The 22,500-nt window shown below is 52.2% G+C and overlaps 1 protein-coding gene across 1 annotated transcript in view; it reads right to left on the minus strand.

Annotated features, from left to right (window-relative positions):
* Nucleotides 1-22,500, minus strand: part of ncor2 (nuclear receptor corepressor 2) — a 96,245-nt gene that overhangs the window by 35,918 nt on the left and 37,827 nt on the right. Inside the window, 11 exon segments of the mRNA XM_080532455.1 lie at nt 2,157-2,219; nt 4,471-4,631; nt 6,245-6,378; nt 8,493-8,591; nt 8,705-8,759; nt 9,708-9,886; nt 10,994-11,087; nt 11,984-12,156; nt 14,655-14,721; nt 17,455-17,507; nt 19,022-19,078. Of these exon segments, the coding sequence (XP_080388581.1) occupies nt 2,157-2,219; nt 4,471-4,631; nt 6,245-6,378; nt 8,493-8,591; nt 8,705-8,759; nt 9,708-9,886; nt 10,994-11,087; nt 11,984-12,156; nt 14,655-14,721; nt 17,455-17,507; nt 19,022-19,078 (1,135 nt within the window).

Consider the following 22,500-nt stretch of genomic DNA (forward strand, 5'->3'; position numbering starts at 1 on the left):
TGTTAAGGATGCCCAGCCTTTATGAGCAGAGAAGACAGGGGTAATCCATCTCTGAGTGTGGCCATGCCAGGGCCAGGAGGGGCCTTGGTGCTGCCATGCTGGAATGTTGACTGGCTGCCAGGTGCTATAAATGCCCTGATTGAGACCTTTTTTAGCACGGGGGTGGGGGGGGGGGGCGGGGAGGTAAACACGTTAGCATACAGACACATAAGCCTCTTTGAACATAATACAGGTCAACAAGCTCCTGGAAGTGGGCACCTTGACTACGGCATTCGAGGTTAAGGGAGGAGGGAGGGGGGGAGTTGGGGTTGGTGCCAGTGTTGTCTCATAAGAGGAAACCGTGGGTAGGGGTAGGGGGAACCCCTTTTGGCAGGCCGGGGTATCACCGTGGTTACTGGCGGATGAGAAATGGCGGGCAGAGAGAGAGAGAGAGAGAGAGGGGGGGGGGGCAGTCTGAGATCTCCCATCCCTTGCCCCCCTCTCCCCCTCCCCCCCCCCCCCCCCCCCTCCCTCCCTCAGACAGGGGCCCTGTGGTTATGGTTACATAAGCCCTCCATAGAAGCCCAGCTCCCAGCAGGCTGCAGAGCTAATCCCCTGGGATGGAGCGCCCCACTAATCCCACTGCACTGGGAGAATGGAACTGAAGACATTAACTAGGATTACCACGCAGGGCCGTGTTCAAGGGGGCAGCGCCAGGCATCACAACAACCCCCCGACTGCAAGGGAGAGAAACGCAGACCGGGAGAGACGGACATGATACCGGCCCCCGCCAACACTTCAGCCTTCACTTCTCAGTATCAAATTCACAGCGACAGCGTATTTTTTTGGGGGGGGGCAGGGGGGGGGGGGGGACATTAATACTATGTTATTGCTGTAGACAACAAGGGGGCAGGTTGGAGAGGAGTCGAGGCAGAAAAGCAGAAGTGAAAAATCAAACAGAGAGCGTTGACGATGACACGTCATCTGACACTGACGAGAGAGTTCACGGTGTGAAACCAAACGGCCCCGACGCTGACGGAGGAGGAGGCATCGCCACGGGAAACCACATTTCACAAGACGGAGTGAGCAGGAGGTACTCTAAGGAGTAACCCTAACGGATATTTTCACACCCGCACACACAGACAGACACACCCACAGACTCACACACACACACACACACACACACAGCATAAAATAGACAAGAGTCTCAACTCATACATTCAAATACACAAAGAAGTGGCCCCCATCCTTATCTCTGAGAATGAACAGTGGTTGAGGGGAAGCTATAGCAGGGGGCAAACGCTGCCTCAACATGGCATCTGAACAACAACCAGAACTCAGCTATGCTGTTGCTACGGAGGAATAACAAACAGAAAAAGACAAACCGTACCACAACAATCCCAGGGAGCGCAGGCCAGGATCTATTCGCTAAATCCACAAACATCTGAAAAGATTTTTGGACCATAAATCCCGAGCGACTGAAGAAAAAAAGAAAAAAAAGAAGAAAAAAAAAAGAGAGAGAGAGAGAGGGAAATCCCTGTCGAAAGGGGTCACTGTCAGAAACGCCTCAGGAGGGAAAAGGTCATTCAATCGTCGACTAAGCTGTAGACCGAGCCGTGTGCAGCGCACGGACACACAAAACAAAACGGCAAACACAAACAGCCCTCTTGAGCAAACAGGCAGAATCACGGTCGCCTTTTTTTTTTCTCTTCAGGACCCACAGGAACCTCTCGCCGGGCTAATCTTCAGTTAAAGACAATAAACAGGCCGGGGGTTAATGACTCCTGCAGCCTCTCTCTCTGCTCCGCCAGATAAGAGGGTGGGGACTTTTTTACAGCCATGGCAAAGGCAGGAGTCTACAGTTCACCCGGCGTGGTCATGACAGAGCTGAGAGGAGCCCTCGGAGCCCGGCCAACACACAGACACACGGACAGAGACAGAGAGACAGACAGGACCCAGCAACACGTGGCTGCAGCCTTCGCTCAACAGGAAGTCACAGGCACATGCACTTGTCACTGCTTTTCTAGAAAAAAAACACAGACCGCCGAGCCTAAACACTCTGGATGAGGACATGGTTGTTGTTGTTGGTTTTCTTTTTACGTTTCTGAACGACAATGGCACTGGGTTTGTATTTCACAGATGGAGGTAACTCGTTGGTGGTGGTTGTTTTTTTTTACCTTTTTTGGCGGTTTCCATCTCCTCCTCTGTCCAGCGAGAGCTCTCATTCATCTCCAGATTGGCTAGAAGGGAAAAGGAGAAGCACCACGTTAGAGCAGTCAGAAGGGGGAGGGGGGGAGGGAGTAGACGCACAGAGAGAGAGAGTAGCGAGAGAGAGAGAGAGAGTAGCGAGAGACAGAGAGCGAGTAGCGCCACTAAGGGAGTGACTGAGAGAGAGAGAGAGAGAGAGAGAGAGAGAGAGAGAGAGACAGAGAGATAGGGGGCAGAGTTGCCGTTGCTCCTTGCTTGGTGAAGCCCTGCAGAAACAGTCGGCAGGGGCTGTTTGTTTAAGAAGTAGGAAACAGGAAGCGCAGGAGAAAGTCAGTTAATGATTATAGACACAACAAGTGGCTTTTTTTCCCAGCGTATAGTAGAGGCCAGGCTGACCCTGGAGAGGAGAGGTGGGGTGTCCTCTCTGTGTGGCTGTGTGAAGGGCACGCCAGGCAAGATGGGGGAGTAAAAACACGGAGAGGACAGGAGAGGGGAGAGGAGAGGGGAGGAGGGGAGAGGAGAGCTGCTGATCAGTGCCACCTGGGGATTCCCTGTGCTGTGACTAGCAGCAGGAGGAGAAACCGCACATGCACACACGCACACACACACACTGAAGTGCTGAAACATCAAAAACTAAGATTGCCTGCAGCAAAGAGTGTGTGCGTGTGTGTGTGTGTGTGTGTGTGTCTGCATGGCAAATTTGCAAAGTGCAAGGAAATAAATAGTTGAGGCAGAGGGCTATTGCTGACTAAATGGGTATTTTGTCCTTACGACTCCTTGCTCTTATTAGAATTAGGAATTACACTCCATGCCTCATTATACATGGATCTGTTTTATTGGCTTTGTCTTTACTTGAAACGAGATATAATCTTAATAATGGTTTCCGAGCTGAAATCTGCAAACCTCGGGATGCTTGTGTGTGTGTGTGTGTGTGTGTGTGTGTGTGTGTGTGTGTGTGTGTGTTTGTGTGGAAGAAGACTCAGATGGAGCCAGAGGAACGACAGTGCACCCTTGTGGTGTGGGACAGCAGCAGGATGAAGACAGTGCAGTGGGAGGGCTGTGGAGGGATGACACTGTGGAGGGATGACACTGTGGAGGGATGACACTGTGGAGGGATGACACTGTGGAGGGATGACACTGTGGAGGGATGACACTGTGGAGGGATGACACTGTGGAGGGATGACACTGTGGAGGGATGACACTGTGGAGGGATGACACAGTGAAGGGACGACACTGTGGAGGGATGACACGGTGAAGGGATGACACTGTGGCGTGTCAGGAGGGCTACTCTGCCGGGACAGTGGACGCTGCCTGATCAAACTACCCACAGGTCATTACGGGCAATAAGAGAGAAATGGGGTCCGGCCACATAAAATCACCCAAAGTTATACAAATATACACATACACTCATTGAACACTTTATTTAGGAACACTATACTAATACTGGATAGGACCTCTCTTTGCTCTCAAAACAGCCTCAATTCTTCATGCTATTGATTCCACAAGATGTTGTGCTGCAATGCAATGTCAGGAACCGATGCCTACGAATTTTACTCTCTTACAGTTGTGTAATGACGCAACAACAAACTTGAAACTTGAAAACTTGAAATGTTCAAAACATTCCTTTGAGATTCTGGTCCATGATGACATGATTGCAATTCCTGCCGATTTTTAAGGTGCATTTTCAAGTTGTGAATCACCTGTCTTATCACATCTCAAAGGTGTTCTATTGGATTCAGATCCGCTGACTGGGAAGGCCACTGAAGAACACTGAACTCATTGTCGTGTTCATAAAACCAGTTTAAGATATGTATATGATCATGCTGGAAGTAGCCATTAGAAGATGGGTACATTGCGGCCATGAAGGGATGCACACGTCAGCAACAATACTCTAGGCTGTGGCATTCAAGCAATGAATGATTGGTATTAACGGGCCCAAAGTGTGCCAAGAAAACATTCCCCACACCATTACACCACCTGAATGAATGAGAAGGTGTAGATATGTTCCTAATAAAGTGCTCAGTGAGTGTATGTCCCTTTAAATGCACACCCGGTCAAACACGTCCGCCAAAAACATCGCAACTTTACAGAGATATACGTCTCCTCGGAGAGCACCCCCGCTGTCTTTTGTTTACGAGAGGTCTCTGACGTCCACTTAATGTTGAAACCCCGACGTAAAGTGAAAACAGCAGTGTGTGTGCGTGTGTGTGTGTGTGTGTGTGTCGGGGTGGGAAAGCGTGGAAGACAATGGACAGCGCCATGGCGGTGAGCAGCAGGACTGACCTAGCTCGCTGCTGAGCGGAGGGGTGGTGGTCTCCTCCACCTCGCTGGTCATGGAGCGGGTGATGCGGCCCTTGCGGCGGCCCTGGCTGTTGGCCGTGCGGCGACCTTTGAAGGCCACCGTGGGCTCTTTGTCCTCGCCGTCCTCCCCAGACGTGTCATCCCTGGAGGGGGAGAGGAGTCACAGTCAGTCTCTCTCTCTCACACACACATGTGCGCACGCACATACACGCACAAACAAACACACACACACCACCTTCATCACCCTCCTCATCACCGCTGAGTGCTTTTGATCTCGGCACAGGACACTAACTTTATGACACAAACCTGATATTTTGTCAAATAAAGGCAGCATAGATAGACACACACACACACACACACACACACAACCGAATGGACAAGAGCAAACGCACGCACACACGCACAAATACGCACAAGCAAAGCACACATACAAAGCACACACACATCACAAAATACACACACAAAACACAAAGCACACACACACAGGGGAACTGGAAAGAGAGAGAGAGAGAGGGTAGTTTCTACCAGATATCCAGAGTCAGCACAATGGCCAGCTAACAGACAGCCAGTGGTTGTAAACTGGTGGCCCTGCTACATCCATCTTCCCCCCCGCCCCATTAATCATCCTGGGGCAGCTGCTAACGTGCTAAATATAGCCGGAGCCAGCTGTGCCAGGGGTGACAGGCGCAGGGGGTGCGCTGGGAGGCAGGGACTCCCCTACCCACTCTACTGCCCAGGTACACCGCACAGACTCTCCATCACCATCCCTGGGAGTCTGACACAGGGCTCACCATGTCCCTCCTCACTGTCCTGTCTCTCTCTCTCTCTCTCTCTCTCTCCCTCACCTCTCGCTTAAGAGGTTCTCCGCCCCCCCCTCTCCCCCCTATCTCTCTCTCTCTCTGTCTCTCTCTCTGTCTCTCTCTCTCTCTGAAAGTCCAGAGAGAGAGAGAGAGAGTGTGTGTTTCTCAAGTAACGCGTTCAGTGGTTTTTGGGTGAGGAGTGTTTTTCCTGATCAAAACCATCTCTCAGTAATACGAGGACAAGCGGACAACAAACCGCAGAGAGTACACCATCTGTTAGTGTGTGGATCAGGACAGACCGCCGTGCTCAGAGACCACTCCCTCCCCCGGGGGGCTGGCACTGCGCCCGCTGGGACGCCGGAGCAAGGCAGCGTCACTCTCGTAAACACACACACACACACACACATGCACAGACAGACAGACAGACAGACACAAACACAGACAAACACACACACACACAGACAGAGTAGGAGAGGTTCCCAACGCTGGCTGGCAGAACACCGTGGCAAAGCCCTGGCATTCCAACCATCCATCATCACCTAGGGGCCTCGGCTGTGTCAATCACAAGGCCTTTTACCCCACCAACGAGGAAGGCAAAAATAAGTATGGAATGTTAAAAATGGGGCTTTTGGTATCCTACTGGGAGACTGGGAAGACAAACAGGAAAGCAGCTGTTTTCAAAAGGGGGGGAGGGGGGAGAGAAAACGACGCTCGGATTCTTCGGTGGATGGAAACTCTGGCTGAGAGTGGAGGAGGAACTATTTGAGGGTTGAAAAGAAGAAAACCCCAAAAAATGGAAATAAAATCCCTTCATGATTACCTTCACAGACCTTCCTCTGGAGGAGCCAGATCTGACTCCTCCTCCGTTTACAATAAACGGACGCGGACCGATTCAGACATGATTTATAGAGACGGTTAGAGAAGGGGGAAAAAAAGAAAGAAAAGGAGAGACTCACTTCATTCCATCTTCCTTGTCTTCGCCCTCAGTCTTCTCTTCATCCCTCTCTCCCTCCTTCTCTTTGTCCTTCTCCTCCTTGTCTTCCTGGCTGGTGCGGTTCAGCTGGTGTTGCTGCTGCTGCTGTGGGCCGTGCTGCAGGGGTGGAGGGGCACAACACACACTGGTCCATTACAACACACACACACACACACACACACACACACGCACACACGCACACGCACACACACACACACACACGCACACACACACGCACACACGCACACACACACGCACACACGCACACAAACACGCATGCATACGCACACACACACAAACGCATGCATGCACATACACACAGCACATACAACACACACGCATGCACACACACACTCACACACAACACACACACACACACACACACACTCTGTAGAAGACCATAAACTCAAAGCAACAGTATGTTCAGTGGTGTGGTGTATGTGAAGAGGTCATGCCTGCAATGCATGCGAATTGGTTCCCCATCCAGACAGCCCATGGGTGCACCACCCATGACCACTTCCTCTTCTACTTCCTGTCCCTGTCTGGGCTGTCAGGGTGAGGGTTCATGACAGGAGACATGCAGACAGACCTGCCTTCCTCTAACTGACTAGAACCGGTAGTACACTTCACTTCTGCATCGCAGACACAGCCACGTGTTCATTCTGCCCCTTTTTTCTTTCTCTATTTTTTCACTTTTTTTTACGGAGGGCTCTGTCAGCGGTCGTCTCGCGAGAGGAACAGCCTATTCAATCTCCTCTTCCACGTCCGCTCTCGTAAGGAGAGTCATTACACCTCGCTCTGGGAGCGGAAGCGCAAAAGGGCAGAACGGTGAAAAAGAAAAAAGACAAACCTAAAATGGACCTTGTTCGCTTGCGTCCTCCATTTGAACCGTGTCACATAGATTTAAAGCCGCCCCCCCTCCCCCCTCCCCCTCTCTTAAAGATTAACTCAACACACACAAAACAAATAAAAGACATAACTCAATAACCCTGAATGATCCTTCATTGGATAAAACACGTTAATGTCTTTCTCTGTCGCTTCCCTGGGGTTGAACCTGGACACAACACACCAGCCTCATCCTCTCCATAAACTCTCATCTCCTCCCGTCCCTTCTACCCTTCTCCTGCCTGGAGTCGTGCACCTCAACCGGTCTGACTGCAGGGGTTCAAAGGGCAGACTTGGCCACCGTGAAACAGAGAGAGTGATCTGGAAGGCTGGAGCCGAGGGGCCGTCCTCTCATCATCATCATCCTCTCATCATCATCATCATCATCATCATCCTGTCATCATTATCATCCTTTCATCATCATCCTCCTCTCATCCTCATATCCTCATCCTCTCATCCTCATCCTCTCATCTTCATCCTCATCTCATCATCATCCTCCTCTTTGGTGTTGAGCTGTTACTGCTCACCGCCATCTGTCTCTCTCTCTAAATGTCATCCATGTTAGCGGTCGTGGTCCTGATGGGCTCTCACCTCTCGCTTAAGAGGTTCTCCCCCCCCTCTCTCTCTTCCCCCCCCCCCACTTTCCCTCTCTCTCTCCCCCCTCCCCTCTATCTCCCCCTCTCTCTCTCCCCCCCCCTCTTTCTCCCCCCCCCCTCTTTCTCCCTCCCTCCCCCCCTCTTTCTCTCTCCCTCCCTGTGTTATTAGCTTCAGCCGGCACTCACTCACACGCAGCTCAGTAAGGAGCCCGGTGGTTGTTAGCGCGGTGCTGAGCGACTGCTTGGTAATGAGCGGAGGTGTCTTCCAGGAGAGAGATGAGGAGGCGAGAGGCCCCACGCCCACAGGAAAAGGTCGCCGGCTAATTAATGCACCATTTCATTAGCGCCCACCGCCACAGAGATTAACGGCCGCGACACCCGATCTGTGGCTAAGTAATAACAGGGAGCTCATTAGCAATGGAAACGACCTATTTAGAGAGAGAGAAAAAAATGAAAAATGAAACGTCAATACTGCTATATAAGTTCTGACGTAGGGAGGGTGGCGGGAGAAGGCGGGGGAGGGGTGTCACATGATCAGTGTGCTTGTGTGACCTATTAGTCGTCCCACAGCTCAACGGCCCAGGGGACTATTTAAATGTAGAGCTCTCAGAAGAAGAGCGCAGACTTCGTCCTTCAGGTCAAAGACAGTCGCCGAAAGTACTAAACGACTAAGTTCAGGTGTAGCGGTGGAGTTTCCATGGTGACAAAGCAGCACAGTACAGCGTGTCGCTAGGGGGAGGGGAAGCGTACCTGGCTCCTGCCGCGGCGGCGGTAGTTCCGGCGTACGATGTTCTTGTAGTTCTCGTTCTTCTTGGTCAGGTAGTAGAAGAGCACGCACTCTGCCACCGTCTGGAACAGAGCACAGCGTTTAGCGCTCTCCAACGCTCGTTCCCCTGCGTCAGGGCGGGGAGGAGACGACTAACTAAGATGAGCAATTACGTGTACAAATCTGCAACCCGTACCTTTCTCTCCAAGAACGACGCAATCAGGCCAAAGTTCTTCGGGTGCTGGATGAACCTACGAGGAAGAAGGGGGAGGCAGAGAAGGAGAAGAAGAAGATCATGAATTATTCATTTTTCCCTGTTTCCTCCAAGGATTTATTTAGAAGCACTCCGTGTCTTTCGGTGTGCAGGTACATTTTATGTGGAGTGGCGTTTCGGAGATTGTCCTTCGCTTGAGCATGCATGCAAGACAGAGAGAGAGAAAGAGAGAGGGAGGGAGGGCAAGAGAGAGAGAAAGAGAGAAAGAGAGAGAGAGAGAGAGAGAGAGAGAGAGAGAGAGAGAGAGAGGGAGAGAGAGGAGGCTGCCCTCAGTGCTGACACAGCAACACATACCTCCAGAGATACTGCCACCACCATTACTCATAAAACCTTATCTTATCCACACTCACTCAACAATAGAGGTTGTATACACATTCCTATCAGTGCATCCAGCCAATAATATGACAACACAACTAGGACCTAACAATGCTTACACATGCCTTTTAATATGGGTCAGGGTTGAGAGGAGCAGACACACACACTTCTTTGTGCAGGCATCACTTCTGCAGCGCTCCCTCCCTCCCTCCCTCCCTCCCTCTCTCTCCCTCTCTCTCCCTCTCTCTCGCTCTCCCTCCCTCTCCCCTCTCTCTCTCTCCCTCCCTCGCCCTCCCTCCCTCTCTCCCTCCCCCCCACCACACCGGGCAGTGTTACACAGTCATTGATCTCTGTGGTTCTTGGTCTGGTTTGGGCGGTTGACATTGCGTCCTCACTTTTTCTCACGAAAAGGGAAGACTCACTTCCTCAACAACTCAACAACTCAACTGACCTTTAGGTTAGGTCGGACCATTTCTCCCTGACGGGGGAAGAAAAGCCACTTCCAAGTGCTCCATACATACAAAAGCCTCACCGACTTGTACAAAGCGTCTAGTGACGCCGTTGTTGAACCTTTGGGAATGTAAATTGTTCATCCTGTGCTGTGACTTACTTCTCCCTGAAGGTGTCCTTCTCTGGCTCGCTCCACATGTTCATGACCTGCCGGTCCTTGTACACCTTCATGGGGTCGTCCATCAGGCCGTTCATGTTGATGAACTTGATGCGCTGCTGCTCGGCGTCAAACAGCATGGGCGGGATGACCGCCAGCTGGCGCATCTGCTTCTCCGTGTTCTGGCGCCACACACACACACAACCGGACACACACACGCACAAACACAACCGGACACACACACGCACGCGCACACACGGGGGAAGATAAAACACAGACGAAAATTTCTTTTGAGTAAGGATGTCGGACCAGAAATACAGAGCTTTCCGAATACAGGAAACTGCTCAAATGAACACATTGTTTACAGGCGGAGAGGCGGTGAGACGCATCGCGTGGAAAGTGTGTGAGAGGTCAGAACAGAAGACATAGAGGAAGTTTGAGGTCGGGAGAGAGAGGGAGGGAGGGAGGGAGGGAGGGAGGGAGGGAGGAAGGGAGGGAGGAAGGGAGGGAGAGAGACTGCACGCTTGGGGTGACCAGTGAGGAAGTCAGCGCGCATCTAGAGTAGAAAAGGCAACACAAAGCGACACATTGCTGGGCTGAGCGGGGCCGCTGGCTGACATGGCAGAGGAAACAACGCTACTGTGGTGTTCTGACTGCTGGTCTCCCACGGGCCGGCTCTGCTCGTAAACACTCACAGCAGGGCCCCTTTCAGTGCCCCCCCACCCCCACCCCCACTCACTAGGGAAGGGACTGTACCTGCCCCCCTCTCTCCCCCCCGCCTCCCGACCCCCCCAACCTCAGACTCAGCAGGAGGGAGGTGGAGGGGTGACTGGGGTAAAGGACAGAGAGGAAGTGACATCTCTCTAACCGCTGTGCGGTTCCAAAAAGTCCCCCGATTGAGTAAGTAGCAGAGCTCTTTTCTGTGTGTGTGTGTCTGTGTGTGTGTGTGTGTGTGTGTGCCTGCGTGCGTGCGCATGTGCGTGTATGTACTGTATGCATGTCTGTGTGTGTGTCGCCTGTCTGTCTGTCTGTCTGTCTGAGGCACGCTTCACCTCACACATAAACAGAGCTTCCAGTAGCGCTGGTGCTCTGCAGCCTTGCCGTGACAGAGGCAGTGGGTGCTTGAGTGGGTAAAGCACACAGAGAGAAAAGTGTGTGTATTCATGAGTGAATAGCGAACAGGGACGGGGGGACAGGGGGGTTGGTTGCCACAGGGGAGAGAGGAGGGGTGTGAAGGGGGGGAGGTAGGGAGGTAGCTGGAGGAGGGGAGGGTGGGGGGCGTCTCTCACCTCTTGTTCTGATATGCCGTCGATGATCTCAGACACCTCGTGTTCGCTGCGTGCTGCAGACGAGGCCAGGCCGGCTCCGCGCGGGCCCACCCGGCTGCACGGGGTTAACACAGAGGTCACGTGACTCACTGCACACACCGACACACCACGTACTACTGGACTGTACTGATCAGTCTCACACTACACCCACGCACTTACTCACTCACTCACACAGACACACAGACACACAGACACACACTCACACAGACACACTCACACACACATACACACACTCCCGAGGGGTAGCAGCACATCATTGTAACCAGCCGAAAAAATAAGACAATTTCTAATCAATGCTAATATGGGTGTAATGGTACGCGTATTCGAACTGAAGATTCGGTACGCGTGTGTACCCGAATGAATGCAGCGTTCTTCTACCCACTGCACTTTTTGTGTGTTGAAGTAATCTCAGCCAGTAACGCATGCACACACACACCACAGAGAGATTGTTAGTAATAAAGTAAAAAACAGAGTGATGTGCAAACCCAGCTATTTAAACAGCCTCTCGCTAACAATTTAGACCGGGCCACAACAAACGCCGGAGGTGTTTTTATAGCAGCGGACCATACTCCGCAATCGAGAACACAGGTTTTAAACACATGTTGAACGTAATCGAGCCTCGTTACGTAGTTCCCTCTCGTCCGCATTTCAGCCAGGAAGTCATACCAGCCCTTTATAAACAAGCACAAAGTACAGTTGTCCACCACTTATCCAAGGCATCTGCTATCACTCTCACGACCTATGTGTGGACATCTAACTATCTATATCTCTATATGTATCTCTCCCTCCCTCCCTTCCTCTCCCTCCCTCTCCCTCTCTCCCCTTCCCTCCCTCACTCACTCCCCCCTCCCTCTTCCTCCCTCCCTCCCTCCCCCTCCCTCCCTCACTCCCCCCTCCCTCTTCCTCCCTCCCTCCCCCTCCCTCCCTCCCTCCCCTCCCCGGTGGTCTCACCTCTGCATGCGCTCCTGCAGCTCCCTCTGCTTGCGGATCTCGGGGAACTGCTTCTCGTAGTACTCGCGCACCTTGCTCTCTTTGGCCCGGCGCCGGGGGTTGCTCTCGATGCGGTCCACCTTCTTCTCCCAGGCTTCCATCAGCTGGTCATAGCGCTGGCAGAACTTCTGTTCCTGCAGGGAGGGGGGAAACACACGCTCTGATTTATACACCTGAAACAGCGTGACCTGCAAATAGCAAGAAACCTGGAAACAAGAAAAGCATTTGGAGTCGTCAAAGTCCTTTTTGTTCATCTAAAGTCTAACAACAGTAACAACTGATCAGACATCAGTGGAAGAACAACATCAACGTGTACTTATGATAATTATGCCCAGTCTATCCCTTTCTTTCTCTCCCTCCCTTCCTCCTCTCCCTCCCTCCCCCTCCCTCCCCCTCTCTCTCCATATCCTCCCCTCCCTCCCCCTCTCTCTGTATCCCTCCCTCCCTTTCATGTCCCTCTGTGTCTGGTGTTAGCCTGCTGCTCCATGGTGCTCAGAGCCCTGGGCTGGGATCCTACGGGGGGGAAGTCTAGCCTTGAGCCATGACCAAAACAGAGGGCTGTGTTTTCCCAGCTCCTACAAGGGCAGGTTGTAAAGCAGACCATTAACCCTGGAGGAGACGCGGCCCTCTCTGGGGCTCTTAAAACAGACGGCCAAACAGACGGCCAAAAGTTCTATACAGAGCATTCCAATGGATTCCGAAATCTATTCTCCGGAGTGTGGAAACGTCTACAACTGACCTCTGTGAGATGTTGACTCGGTTGTACTGCATTTTTTTAAGGATCTGCCAGTGATATCATGCCCAAGACATAAAAACAAGCATGGTTCTTTCCCCCATATTCCCAAGGAAAAGAAGAAAACGACAGGCTTGATTGGTGGTAACGATTTTCTGTCAAGGCCGGTGATTTTGAGGATGTCTGCCGAGCTCTGACATCAGAGCCTGGCCGGTCGATCCCACTGTTATTTATAGTCCTGCCTGCGGCCTCTGTCCTGCTCAATCACTAGCACACACACAGACGTGCACGCACAGACGCACGGATGCACGCACGCACTCACGCACACACACAAATACACACACACACAGGCACGCTCAATCACTAGCACACACACAGACGTGCACGCACGCACGCACACACACAAATACACACACACAGGTACGCTCAATCACTAGCACACACACAGCCGTGCACGTACGCGCGCACACACGCACACACACAAATACACACACACAGGCAAGCTCAATCACTAGCACACACACAGACGTGCACGCACGCACGCACACACACACACAAATACACACACAGACACAGGAACGCTCAATCACTAGCACACACACAGACGTGCACGCACGCGCGCACACACACAAATACACACACAGACAGACACAGGCACGCTCAATCACTAGCACACACACAGACGTGCACGCACGCGCGCACACACGCACACACACAAATACACACACACACACAGGCAAGCTCAATCACTAGCACACACACAGACGTGCACGCACGCACACAAATACACACACACAGGTACGCTCAATCACTAGCACACACACAGACGTGCACGCACGCACGCACACACGCACACACACAAATACACACACACAGCAGGCAAGCTCAATCACTAGCACACACACAGACGTGCACGCACGCACACAAATACACACACACAGGTACGCTCAATCACTAGCACACACACAGACGTGCACGCACGCGCGCACACACACAAATACACACACACACAGGCAAGCTCAATCCCTAGCACACACACAGACGTGCACGCACGCACGCACACAAATACACACACACAGGTATGCTCAATCACTAGCACACACACAGACGTGCACACACGCGCGCACACACGCACGCACACACACAAATACACACACACAGGTACGCTCAATCACTAGCACACACACAGACGTGCACGCACGCGCGCACACACGCACGCACACAAATACACACACACAGGTACGCTCAATCACTAGCACACACACAGACGTGCACGCACGCGCGCGCACGCACACAAATACACACACACAGGTACGCTCAATCACTAGCACACACACAGACGCGCACGCACGCACGCACGCACACAAATACACACACACAGGTACGCTCAATCACTAGCACACACACAGACGCGCACACACACAAATACACACACACAGGCAAGCTCAATCACTAGCACACACACAGACGTGCACGCACGCATGCACGCACGCACACAAATACACACACACAGGTACGCTCAATCACTAGCACACACACAGGCGCACACACACAGACGTGCACACACCCAAACACACAGGCGCACAAGCACGCACACACACGGCCACACACGCGCACACACACGCGCACACACACACACACACACACTCGCACACTTTCCCATAATATCTCTTCGCTAGACAGCAGATCACAGTGATCTCCTTCTTTTTTCTTTTTTTTTTCGTGTGTCCTTTTATTTCTCCATCAGCAGCGTTCTGCTCCAGCCCAGTGCTCTCTTTCCTCCCCTCCCTTTGGTCTGTGGAACATGGACACTCACTTCAAGGAGCTCCTGGCCCAGTTTCAGTCTAGTCATCTGTCATAGGGGCCAGTCCCAGCAGTGCCAGGGTGTTCTGTACTCACCCACTGCTTACGAGCGTGATTTCTCCTCTTGAAGTACAGAATAAGCTTCTTCCTCATCGCCTGGTTTCTGTGAAGGGTGAAGAAAGGAGAAAGAGGGACAGAAAAGGAGTGATTAGAAAAACAAAATCAACACAAAGTCAAAATCAACACAAAGCCAAAATCAACGTGCTCAAGATTTGCCGTCGCCTCATGAGGTAAGTATACTAGACGTTTAGACATTTTTGGTGTATTTGATCATGTATATGATCCCTCACGTGTTCTACTTTTAATCTCCCGCTTTCCAGGTATGAACTCTCTACACACCACCCGACCCCCACCCGCCGAAACGCACGCCCGCGCACGTGCGCACGCCCAATGTCTGTCCCAGTGTGCCACTGCTAAGTCGATAAACTCAAAATCGCTTGTACAGGGGGAGGGAGGGAGGGGGGAGGGGGGAAAGAGAGGGAGCCAAACTTGTAAAGCTCGTCTAGCCCGGGAATGGCGAGTCAGAGTGCTTTAAATAAAGGTCAGGCCAGTAATCTGCTTAGGCAGCCGCTACGTTATCTCCTCCTCCGCCGCAAGATGGACTTTTATTCCTGACACTTAATCTGTCAGTTGTAAGGTCACGTTCCTCCAGATTAATGTAATCTTAATCAACATTAGTCACATCAGATGGGACTCCAGGGACTCCGGTTCAGAGGCAGGGACGGAGTAAGTAAGGCACAAACCACTGGGTGGGTGGGTGGGTGTGTGTGTGTGTGCACACCAGAAGACATAACATCGGTCAGAGATAAGAGGGCTAAATTGACCTCTTAACTGCCACGCAGGAACAACCGTCGACACCTGTTCCTGCCCAATACTTAACTCCACCCGCGTTGAACGTAAACACATCTTCACGAAACCCGTCTTAAAAAAAAAACACTGACAACCTCAAAGACACACAGAAACGTGTACGGTAGACAAACTGAAACACAGACGGCATCGCAACGACAACAGAGGCAGAGAGACACACAGACAGAGAGACAGGCAGGCAGGCAGACAGACACACACACACAGACAGACAGAGAGACATACAGACAGAGGACACGGCCAGACGGTAGGACAGTGTGTTGTCTGGCCCCGGCCGGTGTACAGAGGGGCAGAGAGGAGAGAGATGACAGAGGTAAGCAGAGGAGAAGCAGGCCTGACAGATTAAGCCCGTTAAAGGACAGAGACGGCATTGTCCTCCGGACACCAGATGGTGCAGCGGGGGGGAGATTAGCTGGCCCGGGCCGCGGCAAAAAGGTCTCTTTTGTCCCGGTGCTGAGCTCGTACGGGCTTGTGTTGTCCCTGAGAAATCAGGGTGCACCCTAATGTAAATGTAAACAGGCGCCGAGATCAGGAGGAACATGTGGAAACTGGAAAGTTCGGTCACGCTCAAAAGTTGGGGTGGGGTGACATGTTTTCCGTGACTGCTTGTGTAGTCCAGTGGAGTATGGCAGGGCACCAAACACTCTCTGGCATTGGTAGAAACACATGGCTACGGTGGAAATATGGAGGATACTTTAGTTTTGACATATATGTGGTCCTCTGTGGCTCAGTTGGTAGAGCGTGGTGCTAACACCGCTTAGGTTGTGAGTTCCGATTCCCGCTGGGACCATATATAGTGAAACATGTATACACTGCCATGTGCGTCTCTTTGGATAAAGGCGTTAGCTAAATGGCCTATATTATATATATTTAATACTTAGTAAGCGATTGTTCCCAACAGAGTGTTTGGCGTGGGAGATGAGAGAGAGGTGGTGGACAGACTGGCCAGGTGGGCAGGGTAGAGGGAGGGAGGGAGGGAGGGAGGGAGAACTAAAGGTACTCATCTATCTCACCAGGGAAGGGTGCCAAGGTTATCAAACTGGTTAGGAGGCACAAAGAAGTCAATTGTGGTGGTTCAAAGCTATACAGTGGTATTTAATAACACACAAGCGCACACACGCACATGCGCACACACACACACACAGACACGCGCACACGCGCACACACACACACACACACACACACACACACACACACACACACACCTCTTTCTACTAATTGCTTTGAGGCAATAATACTGATCAAACGGAGCTGGGATCAAAGGGAGTGGAGACAGAAGGGCAGTGAGGGTAAAAGGTCAGGTATGTCTGGTGGCCAGGCATCCTACCCCAACCACCCCACCTGTACCCTCCAGACAGCCCCCAACCACCCCACCTGTACCCTCCAGACAGCCCCCAACCACCCCACCTGTACCCTCCAGACAGCCCCCAACCACCCCACCTGTACCCTCCAGACAGCCCCCAACCACCCCACCTGTAGCCTCCAGACAGCCCCCAACCACCCCACCTGTACCCTCCAGAGAGCCCACAGAGGGCCCAGCCTCCACTGGTGGTTCAACTCATTAACATGCCTCCTGTATCCAGATACTGTCTGCATTCAGACTGTGTCCACATGGAAAGCCGGGTGTGAATGGAGGAGGAAGAAACCACCTCCGGAGGAGGAGGAGGAGGACGAGCTGCTGTGGCGTTGTGGCCGGAGCACAGACACAGTGTCGTGGTCGTTAAGGACATTCTGTTCCACTGTGTTTCCGTGTGACGAGTGACCGCGGGCCGCGTGAAGGGACGTTTAAACAAAGTCACAATGCGGACATGGACGTTGGATAAAGGTCTGTGTGTGTCTCACTTTGACACACTCACACACTTTCATTCTCTCACACACATATTCTCTCTCACCCCAGTCACACTCACTCTCACACACACACACACACACACACACACACACACACACCCTGGTCCCTGTGTGGCTGACTCACATCTTGATGTTGTCGTGGTACTGCTTGGTGTCTGAGGGCTGGTTGTACAGGGGCTGGAAGAGAGCAGACAGATGACAGAGTTAGTGACGCTGCAGAAGGGAGAGCTCCGTCACCACAGTCAGTCACATGGAAGCTACGCATTGACTCTCTACACACACACACACACACACACACACACACACACACATACACCCACCCCTCCTCTCCAAGACTGGCCATCACCGCAAACGCTACAAACCACATACAACAGCTACAACAGATAAAACACATCCTTCAACAAGATTAGGCATATCTGAAAAGACCCTGCGACAGGAGGGAAGGGAACTGTGGGAAGGTGTGTGTGTGTGTGTGTGTGTTTGTGATCAGGGGACTGTACAGTACAACATTATAGTCGCCGAACGGCAATGAATCATCGGGGGCCCTAATCCAATTATTCATTCAATCATAGGCCCGGACAATCCAGCATTCAGGGAGGAGGAGGAGGAGAAGAGACGGGTCTTTGTCTGACAGACACCACTTCAGTGCCAGGTTGACAACAACAGGCAGTAAAAGCACAATGAGGGCCGTGGGGGCCAAGCTTATTCATTCCCTTCTTCCGAACACAAAGGACATTCTCCTACAAGTACAGCCTATAGTCGAAGAGTTCCACCTTCGGGTGGGTTTGGGCTGACTTTAGAAAAATGCATAGCGCAAGACGGGGGGCAGGGGGGAGGGTCATTCTGAACATTAGACGTTGTTGCCTGCTGTAGAACCCGTCAACGGCGGGACTATATGTCGCTAAAAAGGTTCTCGATGCCGTGTTACCTTAAACGGATTGGCCCCCGAAAAACGGAGACGGAACGTGTCGTTGATAGAGATCAACGGGGGGTTTCAGCTCGGTAACGAGCCATACCATGTGTGTCTTGTGACTTCAATATCCAGGTTCTAGAAACTAAGGTACCTTGGATCAGATGGGTTAACTTGACAACAGAGATCGTCAGTTAGATGTTCATCTAAAAAGGCCAGGGCGTTATTCCTGCTTCAGTGGACGAACCTACAGCTAGAAGAGGAGACGGTGAGGACTGCAGTGAGGGTCAGAGTGACCCCGTCATTCCGTGTAGGTTAAAAAGACCCTCTGATCCAGACCGACAGCACAGCACTCTCATCAGATATTAGCCTCCTGTCTATTCCTACCCAGGAGCACAGAGCTGGGTCCTCCTCATCCTCATCCCTGAGCAGCAGAACAAGTCATCCACACAGACAGAGACTCCAGAGCTCTGCTCCCCAGGGACTGGGTCCTAGTCTTGGGCTTTCCTTACCTTCTCAAAAGCTCTGCTCCTCCTCCTCCTCCTCCTCCTGCTCCTCCTCCTCCCCATCCTCCTCTCCTATTCCTCCTCATCCTCCTCCTACTCCTCCCACCTTCCCTTCTCCTCCTACCCCTCCACCTTTCCCTCCCGTTCTTCCTACCTCGCACGGAAGAAGATGCCGTGCTACTTTTTCAATAGATCCAAATCTACATTCTGCTTGTTTTACAGTAAAACATGCAAACATACGGGAGAAAAACAGGGGTGAAAAAGGAGCCACTCACCAGTTCCACCTTGGGTCCCAGCCCCTCCAGAATTCGGTGGGCTTCCTCTGCCTTTTTCTGCGGGGGGAAAACATAAACACACGAAGGCACATGTTAACGACCAGCCCCCACGTCTCCCATCGCCAAGGCAACGCGCCCTGGCTCACTCAGTCACTGACGCTGGATGAGTACTCGCTGGATGGATGATGCACCTGACTATTATTAGAGCTTTTAACACAAGGCAGCACCTCGCCTCGGCTCCCTCTCTCCCTCTCTCCCAGAGAAAAGATTACTCACCTCCCTGAGCACACACAGGGAGAGGGAGAGAGAGAGAGGTAGGTAGGTAGACAGAGCGAGAGGCAGAGAGTGTGAGCAAGAGTGGAGGGAGAGGGAGAGAGAGAGCGAGCAAGTGGGAGAGAAAGACAGAAATGGAGAGCAAACGAGAGGGAGGGAGAGAGAGAGAGAGTGGGAGAGCGAGTGGGAGAGCGAGTGGGAGAGAGAGTGGGAGAGAGAGTGGGAGAGAGAGTGGGAGAGAGAGTGGAAGAGAGGGAGAGAGAGAGAGTAGGAGAGAGAGAGAGTTTTAAGGCTGCAGTGCTTGTCCTATAAGACACAGCTGATGAAACAGAGCGAAAGATCACAAACTCTTTGTTTTCCGTAAGTTGTGTTCCCACTATGAACCAGGAGGTGAGGGTAACCCACTATAGACCAGGAGGTGAGGGTAACCCACTATGAACCAGGAGGTGAGGGTAACCCACTATGAACCAGGAGGTGAGGATGTTCCACTATAGACCAGGAGGTGAGGGTGTCCCACTATAGACCAGGAGGTGAGGGTGTCCCACTATGAACCAGGAGGTGAGGATGTTCCACTATAGACCAGGAGGTGAGGGTGTCCCACTATGAACCAGGAGGTGAGGGTGTCCCACTATGAACCAGGAGGTGAAGGTGTTCCACTATAGACCAGGAGGTGAGGATGTTCCACTATAGACCAGGAGGTGAGGCTGTTCCACTATAGACCAGGAGGTGAGGCTGTTCCACTATAGACCAGGAGGTGAGGGTGTCCCACTATAGACCAGGAGGTGAGGATGTTCCACTATAGACCAGGAGGTGAGGGTGTTCCACTATAGACCAGGAGGTGAGGATGTTCCACTATAGACCAGGAGGTGAGGGTGTTCCACTATAGACCAGGAGGTGAGGGTGTCCCACTATGAACCAGGAGGTGAGGGTGTTCCACTATAGATCAGGAGGTGAGGATGTTCCACTATAGACCAGGAGGTGAGGGTGTTCCACTATAGACCAGGAGGTGAGGATGTTCCACTATAGACCAGGAGGTGAGGGTGTTCCACTATAGACCAGGAGGTGAGGGTAACCCACTATGAACCAGGAGGTGAGGGTAACCCACTATGAACCAGGAGGCGAGGGTGTTCCACTATAGACCAGGAGGTGAGGGTAACCCACTATGAACCAGGAGGTGAGGGTGTTCCACTATAGACCAGGAGGTGAGGGTGTTCCACTATAGACCAGGAGGTCAGGATGTTCCACTATGAACCAGGAGGTGAGGGTGTTCCACTATAGACCAGGAGGTGAGGATGTTCCACTATGAACCAGGATGTGAGGATGTTCCACTATAGACCAGGAGGTGAGGATGTTCCACTATAGACCAGGAGGTGAGGGTGTTCCACTATAGACCAGGAGGTGAGGGTGTTCCACTATAGACCAGGAGGTGAGGGTGTTCCACTATGAACCAGGAGGTGAGGGTGTTCCACTATAGACCAGGAGGTGAGGGTGTTCCACTATGAACCAGGAGGTGAGGGTGTTCCACTATAGACCAGGAGGTGAGGATGTTCCACTATGAACCAGGAGGTGAGGATGTTCCACTATAGACCAGGAGGTGAGGATGCTCCACTATAGACCAGGAGGTGAAGGTGTTCCACTATAGACCAGGAGGTGAGGATGTTCCACTATAGACCAGGAGGTGAAGGTGTTCCACTATAGACCAGGAGGTGAGGATGTTCCACTATAGACCAGGAGGTGAAGGTGTTCCACTATAGACCAGGAGGTGAGGGTGTTCCACTATAGACCAGGAGGTGAGGGTGTCAGGAAGGGAGAGAGGAGAGAGGCTTGGAGCCTGGAGAACAAAGACACCAAACCTCATCTCTGCACCCCTGACACAGGTGACCTCTAGTCAGCTCAGCTCCATACATTTATATTTAGGCTCGCCACATGCTGTGTGTGTGTGTGTGTGTGTGTGTGTCTACGTGTGCATGTGTGTGTGTTTGCGGTGTTCCTAACCACCCCCCTTTACTCACCCTCCCTCACTCTCTCTCTCTCTCTCTCTCTCCCTCTCTCTCTCTCTCTCCCTCTCTCTCTCTCTCTCTCTCTCTCTCTCTCTCTCTCTCTCCCTCCCTCTCTCGATCCCTCTCTGTACCTCTCTCTCCGGTTCATCGATCAAATAGATTCTCCTTAGTGACACCACATTCTCTGTTGCTTACTGTCACAGTTCATTCCCCAGTGACCACAGCCGTGTGGCTGCCAGGGAGAGAGAGAGTGAATACTGCACAGGCCAGGGGAGGGGAGAGAGAGGGTGGGGGGAGACAGAGGGACACAGTCCGCCAGTGGAAGAACGTCTCTCCCTTCTCCAGCGCCCATTTTAGACTGTTGTGTGTGCGCTTGACCAGCAAGCAAGCCCACGGAGAAGCTCCCTCTCACACACACACCGACGCAGGCACACACGTGCGCCCGCGTATGCACGGCTCTAGGAGTGTTTGGGAAGTGACCAATCACATGTCAAGTCTACATCACTGTGAGTGTCCGTCACTGCACGTCTCCTCTAGGCCAGCTGAAGGGGGAGGCTGTTAGAGGTCATGTGTGTTTACATAGTGTTATGTGGAGAGGGCACATATCATTAGCCCAGGGCGACTCATCTGTCTCGCTCTCTCTGTCTCTCTCTCCGTCTGTCTCTCTCTGTCTCTCTGTCTCTCTCTCTCTCTCTCTGTCTCTCTCTCTCTCTCTCTGTCTCTCTGTCTCTCTGTCTCTCTGTCTGTCTCTCTGTCACTCTGTCTGTCTCTCTCTCTCTCTCTGTCTGTCTCTCTCTCTCTCTGTCTCTCTCTGTCTCTCTCTGTCTCTCTCTGTCTGCCTGTCTGTCTCTCTCCGTCTCTCTCTCGTGTTCTCTTGTTCCTCCTGCTCCCTCATCGGTGAGTTGGTGTAACAGACTGCAGCTTATTGCTAATATTACCTCAGAGAACAAGCTCAAATACCCTTTAATGAGCAGCAATTAGGAGACCTTTCATCCCCAAGAAAGAAAGGATGAAACATCTCTACATGTACGGTAGTCTATCTGGTGCTCACGACTCTCCCCATCACTACCTACATTTACGTATATAAGCGTATGTAGTATATAAGTAGTACAGTATATGACGTGTCTAAGTGTAAGAGTACACAGGAAATGGTTCCAATAGTGGGTAGAGGGGGGGGGGGGGGGGGCAGAGAGGAGCACCCAGGCA

Source organism: Nansenia antarctica (genome assembly GCF_963989245.1).
Source record: "Nansenia antarctica genome assembly, chromosome: 5".
Classification (NCBI taxonomy): Eukaryota; Metazoa; Chordata; class Actinopteri; order Argentiniformes; family Microstomatidae; genus Nansenia; species Nansenia antarctica.